This window comes from Dermacentor variabilis, chromosome 4, assembly GCF_050947875.1.
Source record: "Dermacentor variabilis isolate Ectoservices chromosome 4, ASM5094787v1, whole genome shotgun sequence".
Lineage (NCBI taxonomy): Eukaryota > Metazoa > Arthropoda > Arachnida > Ixodida > Ixodidae > Dermacentor > Dermacentor variabilis.
The window spans coordinates 191967841-191994316 of NC_134571.1; the positions used below are offsets into that span (position 1 = coordinate 191967841).

Genomic DNA, 26476 nt, shown 5'->3' on the forward strand with positions numbered 1-26476 from the left:
GAATTCTCAACGTAGCGTCCCATTCTTATGTAGAGGGATGAAATTTTCTTCCTTTCTGCTTCAATGTAATAGTCGATTGTGTACAGCTTGACGCATTCGACGTATGAGAAAGCTATACCAAACATATTCGCAACTGCGAATAGTGAAAATTCCAATCAAACACCGAAATAAATAGAGAGAGAGAAACAATGTTTATATTATGGCGAGCTGTCAGCGCTAGACGACGACGGCAACGAAGTTGCGCCTCCGCAGCTCCACGCGCTCAACCCAGAGCATGAGAGAAGAGAATCCGGGCAAGATCGAAGGGTCCCATGCTTTTCTGGGTTCCTGCGACTATAAATAAAATATGTGAAAGAAGAAATGCCTCACGTCTCCCAGGAAGTGGTGACCCAGACGCTGGACGGCTACGCGCGACCTGCTCACCTCTTCTCCATCGCTTTCCGGGTGACGACAGGAAAAGCCTTGACTACAGTCCATTCCGGAAGATCATGGACGCATCACCATTAAACGACGCGACGCCGAATGATACGGCAACCGACCCTGTAGTCGCTGCTATTAATTTACCGGAGTTATGCAAATCCGACTAGGAACTGTGGTTTCTGAGCGTCGAGCCACTTTTCCGACGACACCGCGTGACATCACAAACTGCAAGGTGCGACCACGTCGTAGGTGCGCTACCGCATGCTGTCATTGTCATACGTCAGAGACATTATCCGCTTCCTAAAAAGCCCGCACGACACTCTAAAGACGGAACTTTTATGGTGAACAACTGAACCAGAAAAGCGCAGACTGCAACGGCTGCTCATCGGGACGAAACTCGGTGAATCAAAGCCCACAGAGCTTCGTCGTATGCAGCCTCTAATCGGCGATGACTCTGCTGCACTGGATGCATCGATTATACGCAAACTTCCTACAGCGACTGCTTTAGCAGGTGAAGAGGTTTTTGAGTGTGTTCTCCTCCGAATGCCTCGACTCCCTGGCACAGATGGCCTACAAGATCACAAATGTCGGCGAACCTTACCCCCCCCCCCCCCCCCTATCAGCCAACGAGAGCCCACGCGCTTCATCATGCGAAGCTCCGGTCCTCGACAACAACTTGGACTGCCTTATTGACGCTAACGAGCTACTCAACCGCAAAGTAGACCAGCTGACCGCCGCGCTAAACTTTCTCAAAGTAGACTACGCAGCGCCAGTGGTGTAGCCAGAAATTTCGTTCGGGGGGGGGGACTCACAATTCAGCTAGGCCTCCTCCTAAGAGGAAACATTAGGTCGGATGCTCCTATCTAAATACATGTAGAAGGAGAATTCGTTTTTCTCGGCAACCACTTCACCAAATTTGATGAGGTTTGTTGCATTTAAAAGAAAAACTTAAATTCTAGGGATTGCTTGTTTCGAATTTTCCATTTAGGAGGTCAATATATTATTGAAAAGTGGCAAAAATTGAAAATTTTCAGAAAACGAAACAATGAAGTTTACAACTCTGTAAATCAGCAGTGAAAATTGATATCACAATTCTGTGAATTGCACATAATAGTACATCCACAGCGGACAAAATTGATGTTGTGCATGAGTCTCAAGAAATTAAGTATTATGGAAATACGGCTTTTGCAAAACCCTTGTACATAACATAACCAATTCGCATAAGATACAAATAGACATATCGAATTTGTCGGCTTTGAATGGTGTAATAGATGTCGTTTACAGAACCGCTAAATCTGTTCTTGATGCAGAGCTATTACTTTGTAAACTTCGCGCTTCTATTTTTTTCGAAGTTTCTAACCTTTCAAAATATTTTAAACAAAGTTCGGGCCCTAAATCGAAATTCCGCTTCCAACAGACACTACAATTTAACTTACTCTCTCAAATGCAACAAATTTCTTTAAATGCGATTCAGGAGTTATCTCAGAAAAGAGTTTCTGCGTTTTACATGTATCTGAATAGGCCGCGTCAGAGTTGGGCCCGAGATAAAGCTTTCTCTTAAACAATTTGCCTAGGAATCAAATACATGAATAATAACTGCATTGCCATTTCCAAAGATGCTGCAAACGAATTCTTGAACGCTACGCACTGTCAATACAAGCAAAATATGTATTTTTTCATAAAATGTTCTACTCGTCTGTGCCACAAATTGTGCCCAACATAACTGATTTCAATGCTTCCATGTTTTTTTGTCTATTTAATAAGTAAAGAAAATATCACACAAATTTTAGAACTACATCAGTTCGAAACCAGCAAAGCAGTGAATGCCGCTGATATGAAAAATGTAAAGGCCATGAAATGAACAAGTTGAGGACAAATATGTTAATGAAACTTTGTCATTCGAGATCTTTGTTTACATTGTTGTACATATGCAACGGCCAGTGAAAAATGTCAATGACGCTGTCATTTGTTCCACTGTATTGCGCAGGAGCAGCTGTCACCGGTCGTGTATCGTGAGTGATTGCACCGAAATTCTCAGTCGCAACTGAGAGCACGTATAACAAGCAGGAGCTCTGCAGAATATACGAGGGTGAGTCAAATGAAAGTGAACCAATGAGAATATATGACAAATGAGGTATTTTATTTTAAGGTAGCCTCTACGTGCATTTGGACATTTGTCCCATCGACTGTCGAGTCACGTGATTCCCGTCTCACAAAGCTCCTTAAGTTGTTGCTTCAAAACGTCTGCAACTGACTTTCACGTCATCGTCCCAGACTAATCTGGTTCCCTTGAGCTGTTTTTTCGGTTGCCCCAAAATGTGGAAGTCGCAAGGCGACAGGTCTTAGCTGTTTGGCGGATGTTACAGCGTTTCCTGCTTGAGCTTTGCCAATTTCGTATTAACCACATCAACGACGTAGGGACGGGCATTGTCATGGAACAAGATGACCCCATTCGTCAATTTTTCACGTAGTTTGTTCGTGATTGCGACACGCAGCCGATCTGGCGCGTCACAATATCGGAAACAATTGATAGTCTCTCAAGATTTAGCAAATTCCATCGGTAATGGCCCCTGACGATCGAAAAATAAAAGTCAACAATACCTTCCCGGCGGAAATGACGGCCTTTGCTTTCTTTGGGGGTGGTGAATTAGAATGTTTCCGTTGTAAGCTTTGCCGTCATGTTTCAGGCTCGTAGTAGTGGCATGATGATTCGTCGCCGATCACATTTGCAGACAAGAAATCGTCACCCTTATTGTGATACTGGATCAGATGAGTAAAGGCAGCGCCGAAATTCTCCGTATTCTGGCGGTGGTTCAAAATCTTGTGCATCCATTGCGCACACAAGAGCCGATAACCGAGATGTTTCTGAATTATGGCGTGAGCGATGACGGTGAACCGAACCGTGACTGATGTTCACACGTTCTGCTAGTTCATCGATGCTTATACTCCGTTCTTGTGTCATCAGCTCATCAACCTTTGCAATTCTGTTAGGGGTGATTGCACGTTGGCTTTGGTCCGGTCTGGGATCGTATTTGCTGCTTTCACGTCCTTCTTTGAGCGGTTTGTTCTAACGGTTCACAGTGGCCATTGAAATGCAATTATTAATGTACACGGCAGCCATACGGTGACTAATTCCTTCTTGGAAACACCTTCAGCTGTCAAAAACCTCACGGCACCACGGTGCTCAACTTCTGCAGCGTCCATTACGTCACGAAATCATGTTCAACCCAGCGTATGAGCGGATTAAAGAACATTTATCCTCACACCTGCGTGTCACTTTTGTAAATGAGAGATGCCTGTGTGCTACGCGCAGGCCTTGCAGATAATGAACAGAACCATAATTGCGCAGGGTGGGTAGGCTCACTTTCATTTGAATCGCCTTCGTACATTATAAATGCGAAGATACAGTGGAATATACAAATGCGAAGGTGCAGCTTGATAAAGGGCAAGAAAGTGCCACAGGAAACAAAGTTCACTGCACATATGCACAAAACCTCGCAACATGATATCTAAACATGCGTAAAAGTCTCCAATAAATCTGCGTTTCTAAGGAAAAGTCACGGTATATAATGGGTCAGACAAGGCAAATAAACATGTTGCGCAATCACAGACTCCCAGCATCCTAGATCCCTCCCACATTCCATCCACTCCCCCCGATGTATCGCGCGCGACGGAAAGCGGGGCGCTAGCTCCTCACTTTTCTCCCTTGCGCTCACAAGACTGAGCCGCCACCGTCGGCTCATCCATTCCCCCCCTCCCACACGCTTTCACTCGCACATACAGCATGCGGCGCACGGTCACGATGTTATCGACCTTGGACTTTATGCGGAACATGAGGGCGACGGCGACGGCAGGAATGCGCCTAGAGTTTTCATATCATTGCTATCGCAATAATATAATAAGAGTATCCAGCATCTGAAGCGTCCCATGGCCCATAACTTTCCGCAAAAGAAGTAACAAAATAGAACTTTCACCATGCGACAATTCGCTGCGCCGCAACAACGTTTTTTTTCTGTTGTGGGGTGGGGGCACTGTAATAAAAAGAAACGCAAAGGAAAGTACGTTGGTCACAATCGAATGCCTATTTTGGGCAACTAATGTGGCTATTAAAGGAATATCGAAGAAAACGCGAGACGCTTGGTCCACCAAGGACCATGCGCATACGGCTCGGTATCCTACACCGGCGAGACAAGATTTTCTGGAGAGCTTGTGCTCAAGCGAACGCGGTGCAATCCGTCGAGTCCCCACACTGATGGCCGTCATCATCATCATCATCATCATCATCAGCCTGGTTACGCCCACTGCAGGGCAAAGGCCTCTCCCATACTTCTCAAACAACCCCGGTCATGTACTAATTGTGGCCATGCCGTCCCTGCAAACTTCTTGATCTCATCCGCCCACCTAACTTTCTGTCGCCCCCTGCTACGCTTCCCTTCCCTTGGGATCCAGTCCGTAACCCTTAATGACCATCGGTTATCTTCCCTCCTCATTACATGTCCTGCCCATGCCCATTTCTTTTTCTTGATTTCAACTAAGATGTCATTAACTCGCGTTTGTTCCCTCACCCAATCTGCTCTTTTCTTATCCCTTAACGTTACACCTATCATTCTTCTTTCCATAGCTCGTTGTGTCGTCCTCAATTTGAGTAGAACCCTTTTAGTAAGCCTCCAGGTTTCTGCCCCGTAGGTGAGTACTGGTAAGACACAGCTATTATATACTTTTCTCTTGAGAGATAATGGCAACCTGCTGTTCATGATTTGGGAATACCTGCCAAACGCACCCCAGCCCATTCTTATTCTTCTGATTATTTCCGTCTCATGATCCGGATCCGCCGTCACTACCTGCCCTAAGTAGATGTATTACCTTACGACTTCCAGTGCCTCGCTGCCTATTGTAAATTGCTGTTCTCTCCCGAGACTGTTAAGCATTACTTTAGTTTTCTGCAGATTAATTTTTAGACCCACTCTTCTGCTTTGCCTCTCCAGGTCAGTGAGCATGCATTGCAATTGGTCCCCTGAGTTACTAAGCAAGGCAATATCATCAGCGAATCGCAAGTTACTAAGGTATTCTCCATTAACTTTTATCCCCAATTCTTCCCCATCCAGGTCTCTGAATACCTCCTGTAAACACGCTGTGAATAGCATTGGAGATATCGTATCTCCCTGCCTGACGCTTTTCTTTATTGGGATTTTGTTGCTTGCTTTATGGAGGACTACGGTGGCTGTGGAGCCGCTATAGATATCTTCCAGTACTGATGGCCGTGAGCGACCATTATTTCGTTTTCTCGTCTACTATCTAGAAAACGTCCAAAACTCTGCGAGGCGAAAATGCACTCGGCCAGAGAAAACCAAACGCGCACTGAAGTACGCCGCGCGGTAGTCGGGGCAACATGAGAAAAACGCATGCGCTCTGGCTGGCTCTGGCAGCCCGCAGGTAGGGAAGCGGGAACAAAAAAATTGAAGAGCCTCAATGTGTCCTCGCGATTAAAAGTCAAAGTAGAAAAAATAAATAAGAACGTAGTCACTTTGGCTGGCTTCGTGTTTTCGCTGGATGCTTTGGCGTGGGTGAAAAAAAATGTTGATATTTTTTTTGTGACTAACGGCACGAATGAACCACCACAACGCTTCATCTCATCGGGCCTCGCTGCGGGCTTTCTCAACTTGTCTGAAAGTGTGTTGATTTGTCTTGTCTCGTTGTATGGCCCGATGTACGACTTTGTAAGTTTAATGTTCCCATAAATATTTGACGCCAAAAGTTCATTAACTTTTCCAAAGTTCCGCAATTGAAAATCTTAAGCACACGTTTGGAAATGTCAATGTACCATTCACATCAGAAGTTTATGAGAACTTTATACCCATAAAGTTTCGGAATTGACATCCACGCGCTCCGTAGATTCCATGATAGAGTGTAGATTCCGCGGCCTCCGCGAGATGCCACGGCGAGGCAGTTCGCCATCACAACGTCCTTGAAATTTTGTGCTCGGATGGGGCTGCTTGCGCTATGTGACTCTCGGTGCATGGGCGTTGATGTGAAATCCAGCCCGAGTTCGCAATTTTCGCGGTGAAATGGCTTTTCGAGCGTGAAAAAGACGTTGTAGACAAAATCCAGAATGATTTCCGGCGCCGGAGGTTGCTTTGGTCGGCGGTGCATGGAGAGCACCAAAACATTTTGGGAGGGACTAAAGCCCCTAAGACCCCCCCCCCCCCCCCCCTTAGCTACGCCCCTGCGCAGCGCGTCACCACCCGCGACAGGTCGCCAAGTCTGTTTCGCAACGTGTGTTGGTAGCGAGGAGGTCTTGAACGAACTTGGTGGAGTGGAAGCCCCCATAGATTCTTACTAGAAGTGAAGCCAACGCTTGGCTCTCTCTTACATTTGAAGTAGAGCCTTCTCGGGTGGTGCTCGCTTACAGATCAAGTGATTTGTATCTGTTATTGTAATGTTGGGCTAATAAAAAAAACGAAAGCTGATTGTTCTAAACGAAAAAGTGATTTCGTCACAGTGTGTGATGACATTATCGCCAATAAAATTTGCCGGGTTATTCACATTTCATAATTTAAACCAGCAATTGACGTAGGCATCTGTCTGTGAAAGTAAGTCATGGTTGACTCGTGGGATGTATAAGAAAAGCGCTTGTTAACCATAAGCTAACTAAGCTGATGTTTCATCATGCCCTTCCTAGGATGGCGCTTAGCCTTGGCATCTGTGCTGCCGTTCGGCTTCAGCTTCGGAAGATCATTTCCACACTAGCAACTTTTTTGAAACCAGCTTGGTTGGTACCACCACCGATACGGAGCACGCGCTCGGCAGTACCATCAGCCTTGTGTATTTGCGGGAAACGCACAGGCCACGCACTGTACGCGGCCAGTGCTTTAGGCCCGACATCACGCCAATTATTCCACGTCACCGACAGTGTAACAAAGGACTGATATCTCAAGGATACTGGTGCTGAATTGTCCGTTATGCCTCCTACTCTGGAGGACCAAACGACGCCACACCCCTCCACTTGTCACGGTTGTTTACGGTTCGGCCAAAAGACCTATGCACAGAAATCTGTCACACTTCACGTTGGGTTGAGACGCAAGTTTAGAGAGATTTTCTTAATCGCCGATGTTTGCGTGCCAATTATTGGTGGCAATATTCTTTCGCATTTCAAACTTGCGGTAGACCTCTGACTGAGCCGTCTCCTGGATTGCGAGACGCACCTAACGGTTCAAAGCGTCCCATCAAGTTTACCACCCTTGCGTCTGGTGCAAGCACATGCCAAAGTCTCACCACCGTGATGTACGCTTCGCAAAGAATTTTTCGATCTGTTCCAAGTTCCTTCTCCCGCAGACCCAGTACGTCACAATGTCACCCATCACAATGAGACTGTGGGAGCGCCGGTTTTTGCACGTTCTCGTCGCCTCGCTCTTGCCTGGTACAAGATTGCGCGGCAAGAATTCCAGCATATGCTTGAGCTCCGGTACGTTCCCCCCATCTTGTGCCGGGTCATCGCCGCTAGACGTGGTGCCCACGCCATCAGATGACTGGAGACTGTGAGGTGACTACCACGCTCTTAAAGTGACGGTACTGAACCGCTATCCCATACCACACAGCGAACATTTTACCTCATTACTGCTCCGTTGCACCGTATTCAGCAAGATAGGCGTAGTCAAGTCATACCACCAAATACCTGTCGAGCCTTCCGATGTTCTGAAGTCTGCCATTGTAACACCCTTTGTCATTTTTTAATATCCACGTACGCCTTGGGTCTACGAAACGCCGCAGAAACCTTTCAGTGGTTTGTTAACCATGTTCTTCGTGGTTTGGCCTGCTGTTTCGCATACATCGACTATATTCTCATCTTCGGCTAGTCAGCGGAATATGAGGAGCTTCATCCGCGTCAGGTTCTTTCGGGACTCAGAAAATATCGACTAATTGTCAACGAGCCGAAGAGCGAGTTTGGTCTTTCTGCATTATAATTCCTTCGTCATGGCGTGGATTCTCGGGGGTTCTCTCCTCCTGCTGCTCCTGCGGTAGTCACCCAATACAGTTTCCAAGACCATAGGCTACGAATAATCTGCGTAAATTCCTTGGCTTTGGCAACTATTACTGGCAGTTCATTCCTCACTACGCTGCCATCGTACAACTATTCAACACACTCCCGTCCGGTCAACCGAAACCGAATGCTTCCACCTCCTGCAAAGGCGATGCCTTGACAGCTGTCAGCTCCATCAAGGAAGCTCTCGCCAACACGACGCTCCTCGCGCAGGCAAAGTCCCAAGCTCCCATTCACTCACGGTGGAGGCTCCGGACGTCGCCGTAGGAATAGTACTGTAGCAGTTTGTCGGTGGAGTGTGCCAGTCGGTTGCATTCGTTTCGACGAACCTCTCGCAATCCGAGCGTCGGGACAGCTCCTTTGGTCGCGATCTGATGGCGGTCTACTTGGCAATGAAACATTTCCACCACTTCCTCGAAAGTCGGAAATTCTACATTCTCACCGACCACCAACTGCTCACGTACACTTCGACCACTAACAAGTTTGCCCGCAATCAACGCGAGATCCGCCAGTTTGCCTATATTTTGGAATTCACGAGTGGCATTCGACATATAAGTGGTAAGGAAAACCCCGTTACTAATGCCCTATTCCGAATAGAAGTCAATGCAATTGTCGATGAGCGCCGAGCAGTGGATTTCGGAGCCATAGCCACAGCACAGCAAGAGGACCACAAGCGCCAGGCCCTACGACTGAAAGACAGCTCCCTCGAATTCAAGAATTCGAGGGAGCTTCAACTTCAACTTCCAGGCTGCGCTATACCCTTGGTTTGCGACATATCTACCGATTGCCCTAGCCCCTATGGACTACCGTCATTTTGCCGCTGCGCCTTCGATATTTTTCATTCCTTGTCGCACCCTGGCATCCGTGCGACTGAGCACATCATCATTACACAATACCTGCCCCCACGCATGAACATTAACGTCCGCCACTAGAGACGTGCTCATCTCAAGCGCCAGCAAACCAATCTTGAACACCACAAAATGAGTCCGCTCGGTAACTTCAGGCCTCCTGATTTCCGCTTCATTCGTGTGCACTTTGACCTAGTCGGCCCTTTGCCCACATCCAAGAACAGCCAGTATATATCGACATGCATAACTGGTTCGCGCAGTGGCCTGCGCCACACCACTCAGTGATATCATGATAGAGTCAGTCACTCGTGGCTTTACGGAGTTGGCACGACCGTCAGAAGAGATGGAGGTCGTCAATTCAAATCCGCGTTTTACCATAACTTATCCTGATTTCATTGTGTGAGACACATTAAGATCTTTATCCACGTGATCTCTAACGGCATGGTTGAGACTCTACCAATAGCTCAAAGTCCCGCTCATTACGTCGCCATCACTAATACTGTATCTTATGGCATGCAAAATTAGTGATGACAATGGGCCACAATAAACAGGAGTATTTTTTACTGATTGGAAGGCCCGAACTCACAGCCATTTGCCTCTGCAGATGAATCGGCCAGGGACCTCTGGCGGGCCGCGCGTGGTCTTAGCCACGCGCCCGCTCCCTTTCTAGGCTTGTCCCTCGCCTGCCTCCGTTCTCCTCATCCTTCTCGACGTCGGTGCTGCTACAATACCCTAGACGGAGCGTCTCCCGCTCGACCTTCTTGCTCATCGCAGCGCGATATGACTGACGCGTCTTACTCGTCAGCGGAACTCACTTTCGGCACTACCTTAAGAGGAAGCTTTAGCTCGGGGCCTCCAATATGAATACGTGTGAAAAAAGCAATCGTTTTTCGGCAACCACTGCACGAAATTTGATAACATTTGTTGCATTTAAACGAAAATTTTTAAATCTAGTGTGTGTTCGTGGCGTATTCTTTATTTTGGCAATGAACTTTTTAATAAAGGTTGTTGAAAACCACAACTTATCAGAGCTCAGCAATGAAAAATAGTATCACAATTCTGTCAATTGTATGTAATAGGACAACCAAAGCGGAGATAATGGACTTATTACGCATGGCTTCCACATAGATCATATATGTAGAGTAGGACTCATGCAAGAGCCTCATAAACAACTTAACACATTCATGTAACATATAAATTGATATATACAATGTATCCACTTTCGGTGCTCTAATTGGTGCGGTTTACAGAGCTGCAACACTTGTTCTTCGTGCAAAGCTAGAAATTTGTAAACTTCTTGCTTCTATTATTTTTTAAGCGTAACCATTGGTGAAAATTCCGTTTTAAAAGTTCAGGCCTTCAATCGAAATTTTGCTGCATGAGTCTTTAGAATTTAGCTTTCTCTCTCAAATGCAACGAATTTGATTACAATCGGCCGAGCAGTTATCTGAGAAATGAGTTTCTACGTTTTACATGTATTTGAATAGGCGGCATCTGAGTTGGGCCCGAGCTAAAGCTTCCTCTTAAAGGGCCCCTGAAACGGTTCGGACAAATTTTGTAGATGCGTAGGGTACTGCTAAAGTAGAACATTCTCACCACACTTTAAGTGAAGCGTTACGTATTAATGGAGCTACAAGCGATTACAGGTTGCCCTCCTCCCTAGCCATGGTTTCCCTCCTCAACTCGTTCGCCGAGCGATCGGGGCTAAGCTCCGCCTTCACTGGTTCTGCGTCACGATGCGACGTCACATCATCCACTGCCGGTTGTTTTGGAGCCCGCCCCCGCCCGCGCAAAACGTCTCCGCTAGCGGTTTGGCCGACAACCCCAAGCGAGAGCTATCGAAGCAGCGTGCGTTGCAAGCATTCTGTCGTAGCGCCGAACGTGTCTGGTATTCCGGTAATCACACACTACCAGAACGTTTCGACGGAAAGGTGAAGGCATAAACTCAAGCTGATGAAGGAACTTTGGCATAGACGTACGTGAGCTGCCTGATCGGTCTCCACGGTCCAGCCACCCGTAGGCGCAGAACTTAACCAGCCAAAGAAAGAGCTAATATTGCTCTAACCAAGTGTAAAACATTTTAAACATTTACGAAAACAACGTGCTAACGATTATACTCCTGCGAAAAATTTACACCAGCAGCAAAGAAGAATACATTTTGTTACTGCTACTGTGCGTGGTTCAGCTCTATGCCACCAGGTGGCTGCACCGTGCAGACCATTCACATTTGTGCTTCTGTTCATCCCCTGAAACGACAGGCAAGGGGACATGGCCAGGTCCTGTCCCCTTGCGCTTGCGTTTACCCTAATACCGGACTCGCGAAACGCTATTGCGTTGGTAATCTTCCGGTGTAAAGGGACGGCCGCAATCGCGCAAATCCCGGCGCCCATCGGATAGCGTGCGCTGCAGCCAGTCCGCTCGTCTACTGGCTTGCAGAAGGACACAATGTCGCAGCTTGACATAGGCTGTACACAAGTCCGTACTGCAAACGTAGCGACTGGCACTATCGGCGACTGAAACTGACTTGCGATACGATTACCGTGCTGCTATTCCCTGCAGCCCACTGGTCCATCGTGAAGCACGCTCTTTCAGCACTGCAAGACTACTGCAATGCGACGCACTTGACAGCGCGGCTCTGAGCCCTGCAGTCGCTTTTTTTTTTGCCCTTGCCGCGTTCGTCCTCTAGGTCTCTCCTTCATCTTTTCCTCCACATTTCCCCTTCCCCGTGCAGTGCTGTTGAGGTATCCTCCTGTGAGAAACAGTTAGGGCGCTGCACTTATCTTTTTGACTCCTTTTCTAAAATCACTTCACACAGTCCACAACGCAACAAATTAGAATTATAGCGCTCGCGAAAAGACAGACCGATACTCACTCCGGAGCTCTCATCAAAGACGGAGCACGTTGTAACACAAGCAGATGACACTTGCTGTGTGCGGGATGTGCTTAAGTGTACTGGAAAATTGTTCTTGTGCATTCTCTTTATGTTACTTTCTTTCTATAAAAACAAATTAAGTAACATTACGACTGTTACAAGCATCATTTGTTTACCATAACGTTGGAAAAATGATCCATCACGCTCCCTGGTCAGCCAATCGGATAGCTCGCCCCACTGACGTCATATGGGCAATTTCCGTCATATAGGCCGGGGCGGCTTAAAATTCCGCCGAGCAGTGTGCTGCAATCGACAGCGATGTGCATTTTTAAACCCTTATAATATCTTACACGCTTTACGCGGAGCACTTAGATGTGTCAATTAATGATCAGAAGGACTAACGACTCAGTACGTTTGTAGAAAATCGTCGAAATCATTTCAGGGTCCCTTTAAGGCTTCCTGGTCACTTTTTCGACCCTTCACCTGTACCAACGTCCGACGTTGGCGATTATGGCACTCGCCTCAAAGCTGCCATGGGAGGCGTGTCTCCTATTCAAGCTGGTCAACATTCAAGACCATCCTTCATCAGTCGTGCTCTCCATGATTGCACGCCGCTCATCGTGCCAAACGACAAAGTCCGAGCAACGCTACAGCCGCCTTACGAGGAACCCTTCAGTCATCGAGCACTGCCCCAAATACTTCGGCTTACTGCTGAATGTAGATGAGGACAGCGTCTCCATCGACTGCATTAAGCCGCTGTTCCTCCACACCGATACAATCCTTGCGAACGACAAGAGATATACGAACGCCACTCGTGCCCACCTCACCGCTGTGGGACTTACCGACGGGTCTTAGACACTGCTCCTTCCAGTCTTGGCTCTAGCTAGAGGGTGGGGGAGGGGGGGCGATGGCGAGCTGCCAGCGTTGGACGACAACGGCGAAGTTGCTCCTGCGCACCCAGAGCAAGAGAGAACATCCGGGCAAAATCGAAGGCTCTCGTGGTTGCCTGCGTTCTAGCGCCGATAAATAAAAAAATGTGGGACATGAATCGCCTCACGTCTGCCCAGAATATAAAGAGCTGGTGACGATGGTCGTGCCCAGATGGGTGGCGTCCACAGTCCACGACGCCGTGGTCCTTCGCCGCCCGTCGTGTTCTGTCCACTAGTCGAAGCTGGACCGCAGGGCCCAAGTGCATATCGTATATGCATATTGTAATCTTTAAAATAACGAATTTAAGGTTGTCCTATATATTTCAGAGCAGTGCCGGACCTAATTAAATAGGGCAATATTTGATTCGTTATTCTAAGGTTTTAGATCTTCTCAAACTCCTAAAGGTATGCTTTCACAACACACCCGCGCCTAGTGGATAGCAGCGCAATCAAGGAGCCTCAGTGGAAAAGAATGATGATGATGATGTATGGGGTTTTTTTGGCGCAAGGGCCAGGTATGGCCAAAGAGCGCCATGTCTGTGCTAATGGGTTTGCCATGTACTTATGATTACTATGAAGTTGGTGCGACGTGGCTGTAAAGGGGCCTTAAAATATACGCACTAAAGTGCGCAAAACCTGTATAATAAAATTATGGCGATGACGTATGACTTGTACTATGAACATTTAGATGCATTTAAAAAGAATGATACGATAGGTAAAATATAGCAGATTATAAGAAATGATAGAGCACTACTGCCTCCTTAGGGCTCTTGAAACACAAGGGCCTGGAGGCATGTGCTATGCAAGACAATTATCGCAGTGGCATCCTTTGGAGAGAGGAGGCGCTACGAATGCATGGGGCTAATAACATGTAAGACTACATCTCTGATGAAACCTAATACTGTGTCTCCATTAAAAAGCGGCTCTGGGCCAAGAAGCATTGCAGGATGAAGAGGAATGTCCTGTCGGTATGCTAATGAAGAATGTCTCTTTCTCTCAGATTCGGCTTCCCGACACTCCAGGAGGACGTGGAGTACGGTCAGCCTCTCCCCGCATATACCACAAGTTGGAGGCTCACTTCCGGTGAGTAGAAAATTATGGGTGCCAAACGTGTGTCCTATTCTGAGACGACAGAATAGGACATCTGTTCGGCGCGATTTTGTAGTAGAGGGCCAGAATCCTAACTGTGGTTTTATCAGGTGGAGCTTATTATTCGTTTCCGCGTCCCACATGCGTTGCCAGTGGTCCCGCAATCTCCTTCGCAAGAAAGGCCTCAGATCTGTGACAGGCACCGCAGCGGTAGGGTTTACAGTTTGCGATGCGATTGATGTGGCCATCTCCTCCGCCAGAACGTTACCCTCAATGCTCCTGTGGCCAGGCACCCAGCATATAATGATACGCTGGTTAGATATGTACGCTTTACACAAGACGGTGTAGAGTTCACTAAGTACAGGATTTTTGTGTGTATAGACTGACATCAAGGCCTTCACGACGCTTAGCGAGTCTGTATAGATCGCCGCTTTTGGAAGTTTTGATTTTCTTATATGCTTCACAGCAGAAAGTAATGCGTAGGCCTCAGCCGTAAATATGCTTGTTTCCGGATGCAGTACGTCGGATTCCGAGAAGGATGGGCCGACGGCTGCATAGGATACCCCGGCATTTGACTTCGAAGCGTCTGTGTAGAAGTCTGCACAGGAATGCTTGTGCTGGAGTTCTAGGAAATGCATTCTGATTTCGGCCTCAGGAGCGTGCTTTGTAACTTGAATGAAAGATGTGTCGCATTGTATCAGCTGCCACTCCCAAGGAGGTAGCAGCTTGGCTGGATGCATTAGGCGAAGCTCGGGGAGTGGGACATGTATCTCATCACTAAGCTCCCTCACTCGAAGCGAGAAAGGCTTTCTTACAGAAGGACGATCATGGAATAGTCTAGTGCAGGTCATATCGTTAAGTGTTAAAACATGGATGTTGATGATTGGAGTGTATTTTTAGGAAATATGTAAGGCTGATGTAAGTTCTCTGTAGATGGAGCGACCATTCATTTGTTTCCGCGTATAAGCTTTCAATCGGGCTTGTTCTGAAAGCACCAGTGGCTAAGCGGATACCTAGATGGTGGATAGGATCTAGGATCTTTAGTGCGCTCGGAGCGGCAGAGTTATATACGACGGCACCATGGTCCAATCGTGATCGAATTAGGCTCTTCTAAACATTCATCAGACACTTCCTGTCGCTACCCCATGTTGAGTGGGATAGAACTTTAAGCAAGTTCATTGTCCTTAGACATTTTTCTTTAAGATATTTAATGTGCTGTATAAAAGTGAGCTTGGAGTCAAGTATAATACCTAAAAATTTGTGTTCTTTGTTGATAGGTATTTGATGTCCACTCAGTTGAACACAAGGATCTGGAACCAGGCCTCTCTTTCTAGTAAAAAGAACACAAGAGCTTTTGTGGGGGTTGATCTTAAATCCGTTTTCGTCAGCCCACTTGCAAACCTTGTTCAGGCCCTGCTGTACCTGTCTCTCGCATACTGCGAGGCTGCAGGATTTAAAGCCTATTTGTATATCGTCGACGTATACGGAACAAAAATGGCCGGTGGCAGTGAAGCACGTAGTGTGTTCATCTGAACAATAAAAAGAGTGCAGCTGAGCACACCTCCCTGGGGTACACCAGTTTCCTGCGTAAAAGGACGTGACAGTGCATTACCGACTTTTACTCGGAAGGTACGGTTGGACAAATAGCTTTCTATTAGGGCGAGCATATTGCCACGGATGCCCATTCCCGACAAGTCTCTCAAGATTCCGTAGCGCCACGCTGTGTCGTACGCCTTCTCCATATCGAGGAACACGGATAGGAAATATTGCTTATGTAGAAAGGCGTCGCGAATGTTTCCCTCAATGCGCACAAGGTGATCAGTTGTAGACCGCCCTTCCCTGAAGCCACACTGAAAGGGATCAAGCATTTGGTTTAATTCCAGGAAATGTATGAGTCGCCGATTAACCATTTTCTCAAACAGCTTAGAAATGCAACTTGTGAGGGCTATCGGGCGGTAACTTGACGCCAACGAAGGATCTTTACCTTGCTACAGAATGGGAATCACAATCGCTTCTCTCCATGCAAGTGGAAGATATCCAGCAGCCCAAATAGTGTTAAAAAGTGCAAGTAAAGTCAATTGTGTATCAGTGTGTACGTTCTTAATTATGTCGTACATAATTCTGTCAGGTCCTGGTGCAGAGCTCTTGCATGTGATCAAGGCAGCTCTTAGATCGGCAATGCTAAAGGGACGGTTGTAAGGCTCATTCTCTCGACCTTTTCTTGGTAATGGCTTACGTTCTTCTGTTTCTTTGTGTTTGAGAAAGGATTGTGTATAATTTGTTGGACTTGACACGCTCTCAAAATATTCCCCAAGTGAGTCGGCCTGGTCTTGCAGTGTATCTCCCTGTGTGTTTACCAGGGGGAGTGAATGTGTTTGCCGCCCTCTAATCCTATTTACTCTGTTCCAGGCTTTGGCCTCATCCCTAAACGAGTTAATACTTGATAAAAACTTGTGCCAGCTTTCTCTTCTGGCCTGTCGGCGGGTTCGCCTGCCTTGGGACTTTATTTTTTTAAAGTTCATAAGATTCTCTGCAGTGGGAGAAGCGCGTAGCAACCCCCACGCCTTGTTCTGATTCTTACGGGCGATCCTACATTCGCTGTTCCACCACGGCACACGTCGTTTGCATGCCAGACCACTCACTTCGGATATGCATTTAGATGTGACATCTATTATGAATGCTGTAAAGAACTCGACTGCAGCATCAATTCCTAACGAAGACAAGTCAGCCCATGAGATACTAGACAGAGATCGAAATTTCTCCCAATCAGCTGTCTCAACCTTCCATCTAGGAGCGTGTGGTGGATATTCATTTTCTTTCGGTGATCTCAGCAGTATAGGGAAGTGGTCGCTGCCGTAAGGGTTGTCGGTAACTTCCCATTCAAGTTCAGGCAGTACAGACGGGGAGACTATGCTAAGGTCTATGGAAGAATAGGTTCTATTTGCAAGAGAGTAATATGTGTGTTCCTTTTTATTCAACAGACAAGCACCAGAAGAAAAGAGGAACTGTTCGAGAAGACGTCCTCGCGCATCTATACGAGGGTCGCCCCACAGGTAGTTATGTGCATTGAAATCGCCAAGAACAACGTAGGGTTCTGGCAATTCATCAGTAAAGGACTGAAATTCATGTTTGCTTAGTTTATAATGTGGGGGTATATAAAGTGAGCAAATAGTGATAAGCTTGTTTAGCAGAATGACTCGAACCGCCACTGCCTCAAGGGCCGTTCGTAGCTGCAAACGTTGACAGGCTATGCTTTTTTGAATTATAATTGCAAGACCGCCCGATGATGCGAGAGCATCATCGCGATCTTTGCGAATAGTAACGTGTTGTCGAAGAAAATTTGTGTGTATTGGTTTTAAGTGTGTTTCCTGTAAACACAGCACTTTCGGATTGTGTTTATGGATAAGTTCTTGCACATCATCGAGATTCCTAAGAAGACCTCTGACATTCCATTGAATGATTTGTGTATCCATATTTAAAGAAACATTTTTGCTGTGTTTACGGAAATGGAGAGTGATGCCGCTTAGGTTACAGAGCTCTTTCGAGGCCCTGTAACGGGGGTTCTGCCCTTTTCTGGAGCGTTCGAGGGAGCCTCGCCGCTCCTTAGGCGCTTGGTGCGCCTTGAGAATAGGTGTAGTGTCCACTGCCTCTTGTGAGGCGCCGGACACGTACTCTTGCGAGCGAGAAGTTACCAGGGAGAGTCCCGCCTTGGAGGGCAAGACCCCTGCGCCCACCAGCCCGGAGGTCGATGGGGCTCCCTGGGGGATTTGGGTGCGCCGGCCGTTGCCAGCGCTGGAAGGGACCTGGGAGGTTGAGGCAGCCTCGGCTGCGCCCACCTTCGGGGTCGATGATCCCTTCTCCTCGGTTGACGGAGCAGCCCTAGCTGCAACCGCCGCGGGGGCAGATTGCGTAACTGCCGACTCACTGACTGTGGGTCGGACAGCCGCTGGAAGCCTTTGTGTCGCTGCCCCCTGGCGCGTCACATCGGCAAAGCTTTTCTTGGGCAGGTATGAAACCCGCCTGCGTGCCTCTTTGAAAGTGATATTTTCTTTTACTTTTATGGTTACTATTTCTTTTTCTTTTTTCCAAGACCGGCAGGACCGCGAGTACGCGGCATGCTCGCCATCACAGTTGACACAGTGTGGGGTATTCTGGCATGTTTCAGAGGAATGTTCGTGTTCACTACACTTGGCACAAGTCATCCGGCCTCGGCAGTTCTGTGAGCTGTGGCCGAACCTTTGACACTTGAAGCATCTCAGGGGATTTGGCACATATGGCCTAACACGAATCTTGAGGTACCCGGCCTCGATGGTGTCGGGCAGAACACTAGAGCGGAAAGTAAGTATTAGGTGTTTTGTCTGAATTTCTTTTCCTTCCCGCCTAATCTTAATTCGTTTGACACTGACGACGTTCTGATCACTCCAGCCCTCCAGGAGTTCAGTTTCAGATAGCTCTAGCAAATCAGCATCGGAGACGACGCCGCGCGTGGTATTCATGGTACGGTGTGGGGTAACTGTAACCGGAACATCGCCAAAGGACACGAGTTTAGGTAGTTTTTCATGTTTCTCATCACGAAGTTCCAGTAGGAGATTGCCGCTTGCCATTTTCGACGCTTTGTAGCCAGGTCCAAAGACTTCAGTCAGGGTTTTCGATACCAGAAAAGGTGAGATCATTCTCACCGTCTTTCCAGATTGATCAGAGCGGACGACGTGAAAGCGGGGAAAGTTACATGTTCGGTTGCCCGAAAATTGAAAGACTTCGGTGCGACCTCGTTTAGGGGAGTGATCAGGAAATGGGGGAAAGGAATTCTCCTTGAATAGGCATAATAAATTCGGCAACAGCGCCGACCGCCCACCATGGAGCTCAACGAAGGGGACGCGGCAGAGCTTGCATGCAAGTCTGCACTACGCCAGTCGTATGCCGCCACTATAACCAAATATGGTGTACCCAAGGTTGGATAGCCACACAGGGTTAACCCTTGCCGCCAAGAAGAAGGAAGTAACTAGAAGAGAGAAGGAGACAGGAAAGGTGGAAAGTAAGGGAAAGACGAAGGCTAGAGGGAGAGAGAGACAGGAAAAGGCAACTACCAATTTCCCTCGGGTGGGTGCCGTCTATGTGAAGCAGAGGCCAAAGGGGTGTGTTGCCTCCGCCGGGGGGCCTTAAAGGTCCAAACACCCGGCATCGGCTCAACCCCCAGGATCCCCCTTTCCCCAGACACGGCTAAGCCGCGCACGGCTACACGCGGGAGGGTCCAACCCTCGTGTGCTCGGGTCCGTGGTGTCGCAACACACCAAACGCCTGCTTGCGCAGACGCCCCTGCGGGGAGTGGAAAAGAAAGCTGTTTATGTTGAAGCTTGCCAATGGAGGCCAGCACGTTGTTTTATTGTTGTACGCAATGATGAACGCGAACTCTTTACGCGGAGTGGAAAATCACGTGTTATCCTTGCCGCACGGCCTATTAACAAATGAGCATATTGCATTCACACTGAGGCTGTTGGGTAGCGCTGAGGTCCCGTTCGGAATTAGTGCTAGTCGCATTATATTTTCGTGCTTAGCGGGCTTTATATATTCGCGTTAAAGAAAGAACGAATAAAAAGAAGCAAAAATACTGAATGGATACCTTGTTGGAAAAGACATCTTTTGACTCTACTTACGTACAAAGTAGGTAAACAAACCGCAGCCTCCCTTGGGCTCATAACACATCATGGTCTTGGTAAGAGGTGCGTCATCTAAAAAGCGAAATTCCAGATAATTATGTGAGCACCGTGACGAAGAAAAGTAGTAGCCACCAATAACTGCCTCCGCCTAACACTGCTAAATGGAAAGTGCGTGTTCAATTAGTAAACACTAACATACGACGTTCCTAAAACCAGAACTCGACAAAAGAACTTGTAACCAGCATTGCATAATGAAACATTGTTCTTGAGTGACCGGAAAAGCTGCCAGCGAATGGAGCGCTTTGAACTCAGTCGTTCCTAATTTCGTTGCCTAAGGAATGGGCTGCAGTTTTGTAGCAATGCTACGGCTACTAGAACGAGCAGGTGGGTGGCGGAGAGAGCATCGCGACAAGCAGCGCGCGGTCTTGGGTGTACCAGTAAATCATGAGGACGACAGGGGAGCTAGCGCGGTTTCTTAGATGCTTGTTTCTTTTTTGTGGTACCGTTGTAGCTGGTTGTTCGGACGCGGAGTTTCGTCTTCTTATCTCATGTTACTTTGTTAAGGACAATTTGGATGCAGTCGAAAAACAGAAGCTATAATGGATAAGCGTTTCGAACGCCGAACATATTGTTGTGGACCTGGGTGCTAACTCAGGCAAGCCACTGTGGGGGTCTACTAAGGCGTTTGTTAAGAGTAAAGGCGGCAATACACTCCGACGTAACGCGCGCGCTCGTCATGGCGACGTTACGTTGGCGAAAACACGACCCCCTACAGTCCGGCGGCGTCTGGCGCCGACGCGGCCGGCGGCATTCAGCGCGCTCGGACGTCGTCCGGCGCCGAATGCAGCCGACTGCATTTCGCGCCGACCGCGCAGAGCAAGTTAAGGCGCCAATACACTTCGACGTAACCCGGCGCGAACGCGCGCGGTGGTTGCGCTACGTCACGCCAGGTCGGCTACGCCGCGTCAGGCGTAAATCCGTCCCCCTACAGTACAACGCCGCGCACCTGCCGCAGCTGGAGTAGCGCATGCGCAGAACACCGCGCCGCTCCGTGCCGCCTGTCGTGGAACATCGAAACAAATCTTTTCGCGCGCTTTCTCTGTCGGTAGCGATTGCCACCGCGGGCCGGACTGTTGCTCGGCGATGGCACGGACGCAGGCACATTCCGCAAGACGAAACATTACGCAGGAGACACACGGTACGATTCGGCGTCCGATCCGACGTTCGGCGCCGCATGCTCCGGCATGCGGCATACGACGATTCGGGGCACACGGTGCGTGCATCCGAAAGATTGAGCGGCGCGTAAGCTCCGCCCAGATGCAGCCCCCAGCTCGACTTTATAGCCACGTCGATAAACGCAATATAAACAACTCTGTACAACACTGCTTCGCTTTACACGAACACTGTCAATAAAATCATGCCCCTGCAAGTGACAGAACATTTCACGACGGCGCGTTGTCCACTGACGACTCCGCTAACAGCCAGCGATAGGGCCGGTAGGCCTAGCTAGGCAGACGGCGCTTACGATCCAACCCGAGCTCGTCGAAGAGCGCTTATGTTTGCCAAAACAATTAACACTGTGCACTTAGGTCTCCCGTAATTAAATACAACTGGTTTTCTCGACGCAATCGTTGCGAAGGGCAAACGTGCAAGCGAAGCGAGCAGCGTCGCTCAGACGGTCGGTGTGGGATGTCTGCCCGCGAAATGCTCTCGTGTCGCGGCTGCCGATCTCGCCAGTAGCTTAGTGCTAGTGTACTAGGCGCTGCTTTGCATAACAGGCACACGTTCGAGATAATTTCACTGAACTGGTAACTATTTCTTGTCGGAAACAAACTGCAGCAGGCAAGGAAAAAAAAACACTGCGGAAAACCGGCCAGCCAGCACCGCCTCCGTGGAGGGAACGTCGGGGAACGTCACATTCCAGCCGCGCTGTCATTGGCTGTGGCCAGACGACGGTGTGGTTGGCGGTCGCGTCGGACGTTGAAAATCTGCCCGGTTTGCCGCACGCCGCACGTCCGATCCGGCGCTTCGGCACGGCAGAACACCTCGATTCCGGCTGCCGTTCCGGCTCGTTGGACTCCGGATCGGACCGTGTGTCTCCCGCTTTAACAGGTCCCTCTCTCTACATAACACTGACACGTAGCCGCTGCCACTCCTTTTCGTCGCTTCAATAGCTTTCAGTTCAAGAGTATAGCGGTCCCTCAGATGCTTCCGTAGTTTCAGGCACTCTTCGACTGAAACAGGGAAAACAAGACAAACAAACAGGCGCTGTGTGCATAGCATGTCCGGAGACGTATACACACACGTGTGTAGTAGCATTGACGCTCGTGTTGAGAGGCCGGAGTACATGCGTATCTGCTCCCACGCGTCTACACACACGTGCGACTACGCACGTGTGTGTATACGTCTCCGGACATGCTATGCACACAGCGCCTGTTTGTTTGTCTTGTTTTCCCTGTTTCAGTCGAAGAGTGCCTGAAACTACGGAAGCATCTGAGGGACCGCTATACTCTTGAACTGAAAGCTATTGAAGCGACGAAAAGGAGTGGCAGCGGCTACGTGTCTGTGTTATGTAGAGAGAGGGACCTGTTAAAGCGGAAGACACACGGTCCGATTCGGTGTCCGATCCGGAGTACGACGAGCCGGAACGGCAGCCGGAATCGAGGTGTTTTGCCGTGCCGAAGCGCCGGATCGGACGTGCGGCGTGCTGCAAACTGGGCAGATTTTCAACGTCCGACGCGACCGCCAACCACACCGTCGTCTGGCCACAGCCAATGACAGCGCGGCTGGCATGTGACGTTCTCCGACGTTCCCTCCTCGGAGGCGGTGCTGGCTGGCCGGTTTTTCCCAGTGTTTTTTTTTTCCTTGCCTGCTGCAGTTTGTTTCCGACCAGAAATAGTTACCAGTTCAGTGAAATTATCTCGAACGTGTGCCTGTTATGCAAAGCAGCGCCTAGTACACTAGCACTAAGCTACTGGCGAGATCGGCAGCCGCGACACGAGAGCATTTCGCGGGCAGACATCCCACACCGACCGTCTGAGCGACGCTGCTCGCTTCGCTTGCACGTTTGCCCTTCGCAACGACTGCGTCGAGTAAACCAATTGTATTTAATTACGGGAGACCTAAGTGCACAGTGTTAATTGTTTTGGCAAACATAAGCGCTCTTCGACGAACTCGGCTTGGATCGTAAGCGCTGTCTGCCTAGCTAGGCCTACCGGCCCTATCGCTGGCTGTTAGCGAATCGTCAGTGGACAACGCGCCGTCGTGAAGTGTTCTGTCCCTTAGGTGTCCTGTCCTGTCACTGTCCTGTCACTGTAGGGCATGATTTTATTGACAGTGTTCGTGTAAAGCGAAGCAGTGTTGTGCAGAGTTGTTTATATTGCGTTTCTCGACGTGGCTATAAAGTCGAGCTGGGGGGCTGGATCTGGCTGGAGCATACGCGCCGCTCAATCTTTCGGATGCACGCACCGTGTGCCCCGAATCGTCGTATGCCGCATGCCGGAGCATGCGGCGCCGCACGTCGGATCGGACGCCGAATCGTACCGTGTGTCTCCTGCGTAATGTTTCGTCTTGCGGAATGTGCCTGCGTCCGTGCCATCGCCGAGCAACAGTCCGGCCCGCGGTGGCAATCGCTACCGACAGAGAAAGCGCGCGAAAAGATTTGTTTCGATGTTCCACGACAGGCGGCACGGAGCGGTGCGGTGTTCTGCGCATGCGCTACTCCAGCTGCAGCAGGTGCGCAGCGTTGTACTGTAGGGGGACGGATTTACGCCTGACGCGGCGTAGCCGACCTGGCGTGACGTAGCGCAACCACCGCGCGCGCGCGCGCCGGGTTACCTCGAAGTGTATCGGCGCCTTAAGGTCGCGCGAAAGCTGCTAGAGGCCTACTTTAATCGTCCGCATAGCTACGTGCGTACCACTGACACCTTTGTTTGTACGTGCGTATTTGGTGGTCTTGACTGTGCGCGTGCCTGCGAATCTGGGGCAAGAGTTCATTTAACGCGGTGGCGTTAAGAGCCACGTTTTGCTGAAAATCCGGTGTCGGAGTCTGCGGAGTTCTTCGTGAGCGAAATTTGTGTATATTTAGGTATATGTTTGTGTAACACCTTGCTATATGACATGCGGTACATGCGGATTAAATTGCCACACTAATCTAATAATAAAGTTGCTCATACGATGTCTTACAGCTTTCACGAAGTAACACCTCAGAATTTTGAGAATGACAGCCCATAAACTAACGTCATGAAACAAAACATTCACAGCGCATGCATTTTATGTTAAATCTTTACCGGTGTAAATATTAAAAGGGCTAAACAATAACAGAAACCTGGAAATTATGAATTTTACTTCGGCGCTGCTGTGCACTAGCTCCGGGGTCAGCCCACGCAAGAAGTCGCGTTTATACCAGAAAGCTCGCCTTCGTGCATAGCGCTCGCCGCCAGCGTTTCACGCTAGAGATTACGGTTACATAAGCAACTGCGGTTGCCGGGAAGCGTGAAAGGAAGTCAGGGATTTTTGAATACTATCGCATTTCACTCTCAAAAGCAAACCTTAAGCGTCCTGCAAGTTCTTTGGTAAATTTAATTAATATAATTGGTATTTACAAGTATTTATTTAGTAATTAGCTGATAATTTGACATGCCCGAAGGCTGAGCAGCAAATCAAAACGGGACGATTGCTCTAGAGCAATCAGTCGTCCAAAGGTTTCTGAAATGCCGGCGGATGCCTGCTTATTCTGGGGAGAAGTGTTTTACCATTTGAAGTGCACAAACTTATCGCAATCGTGGAACACTCGTATGCGCACAGCTTGAGCAAGGAAAATAGCATATTGGACTTGATTTCGGCGATTACAAGCAATTGACTGAACCTAGGTGGTCATTCACCGCACTCCCATGATGTGACTAAAAGCCTCATTAGGTTCATTGCAGCGACAAAGCTGCATTTTATCGTGAACGCAGGAAAGATGGCAAGAGAAGATGCCAGCAGCTTACCCACTATTTGAAGTTTTGTCGCATGACGTGAATGTGAGTGCACATATGCTTTCTTCTTATTTCGGTTTAGAATTGCTTGTTTTGTGACGTTTATGATATACCAAAGTAAACATGCAGTCTTTCAACTATCTTGACATTGTGTTTTTAAGTGTGGGCCTCGAGATGTAGCAACTGAGAATACCGTCACTCACCGGCCACTGAACTTTCATATGATAGCCGGAAACTGAACGGCCACGTACTGAAAAAAAAAGGCCAACCCTTCCTCACCACAAAATGGGGGTAAACGAAGCTTGTACTGCGTGCACCCGACCTTCATCATGCTTAAGTAACCCACAGGTAACGGTGCCGGATTGCTTCGGCTTCCCGCTCCGTCAGCTTGAGGTCTACTCGTTAACAGATTGCCTGGGATCAGTCGGCTCTAACGGCTGAATGGCGCGCCGACGGCGTGCGCTTTCACGGGCGAGTTGTCGCCTGCGCTTGTCGAGCGCTGCCCGTTCCTCGGGGGAATGCACAACCATGACCGGCATGACCGTCCCATCCGTTTTCCGACACTACTCTGATCGTCAATGAAGCCGGCGCACCGCGCGCGTAACCCTTTCCCGCCCTTTCCCTCCCTGGCTGAACCGAAACGGCTCTGAGTGGTTGCGCTCGTGGCCTGAGCGAGCGCCGGTGCAGCTGGAATGCGTGCTAATGACTCATACTGCGCCGCCGACGCAGCTGTCAACTCATAAAACCGTCGTTTCGCACAGCTGCTCTGCTCTGGGAGCCACTGGGCTTTTGCGTGACCAAGACAACGCCACTTGTGGGCCAACAAAAGCTTCGCATGAAAAAAGGCAACCTGTTCCTAAAGTCTGTATATGTTGTTAAACAGGTAAAGATGCTGAAATCGTTTTGTAAAAGTGACCATTTACACGACAGCTCACGAAATACCCCCTCTCGGATAGGAACGCCTGGTATCTCGGCCGCAGCATTCTTGTCATCTTTCTTGCACGATTGAATGCATTATTCGCATCTGGTCGATAAGCTCTGCTTCTTATTGCTACTGCGTGCGTCTAACTAAATCATAAGGGGAACGGTGACGTCAAATCCATACGATATCAGGCATAGCGTGGAAGCGCCATCTTATTCGTCACCCACTCGTCCAGCTCGCCGCGTGTATAGGGCGATTTAAGTAGCGGAAATGGCGCTGCCGCTAGCGGTAACAGCTTCTGCTGCGCCCCACGGCTGCCAATGCTTCCACCTCCCCTTCTGGCTGCCGTATTGATACCTTACCAGATGCTATTTCTTGCTGCGTTTTTCGTAATCCGTAGGTGCTCAGAGCGATGATCCGCCCGCGTTACCAAAGGGATCAGCAGTCCGTAAGAGTTGCGTAAAATCCAGCGGTTGGCATCGCTATGAAATCGCGGCATTGAAAGCAGCAGTTTTGAAAATCCGTTACTGTCCTCAATTTAACTGGCCGCATTCCGTTGGTCATTTCATACGTGATTATTTCTTAAGGGAAGAAAGTTTATTTTCGTGTAAGAGCCGTATCGGCTACTGATCCCGCAATGATCGCACAGACTGCTTTTTCTTTAAATTAGCGATTGAAATGCATTCAGTTTACGGCTCTGATGAGGACCTACGACGCCAAAT

General features: G+C 48.8%; 1 protein-coding gene across 21 annotated transcripts in view; it reads right to left on the bottom strand.

Annotated features, from left to right (window-relative positions):
- LOC142580028 (uncharacterized) overlaps positions 1–26476 on the bottom strand; it is a 170579-nt gene that overhangs the window by 47585 nt on the left and 96518 nt on the right. For 12 of the 21 annotated variants that reach the window (XR_012827528.1, XR_012827534.1, XR_012827533.1 and 9 more), the window contains one exon: positions 19851–19925. The exons of 5 other annotated variants lie outside the window; for them this stretch is intronic. Coding sequence is in view for 5 of the 16 variants with exons in the window: in XM_075690754.1 (XP_075546869.1) it covers positions 19851–19925 (75 nt within the window). In the remaining 11 variants the exon portion in view is untranslated. The remainder of the gene's footprint in view (positions 1–19850; positions 19926–26476) is intronic. 4 more of the 21 variants (XR_012827532.1, XR_012827540.1, XR_012827536.1 and 1 more) reach the window with 1 other exon arrangement.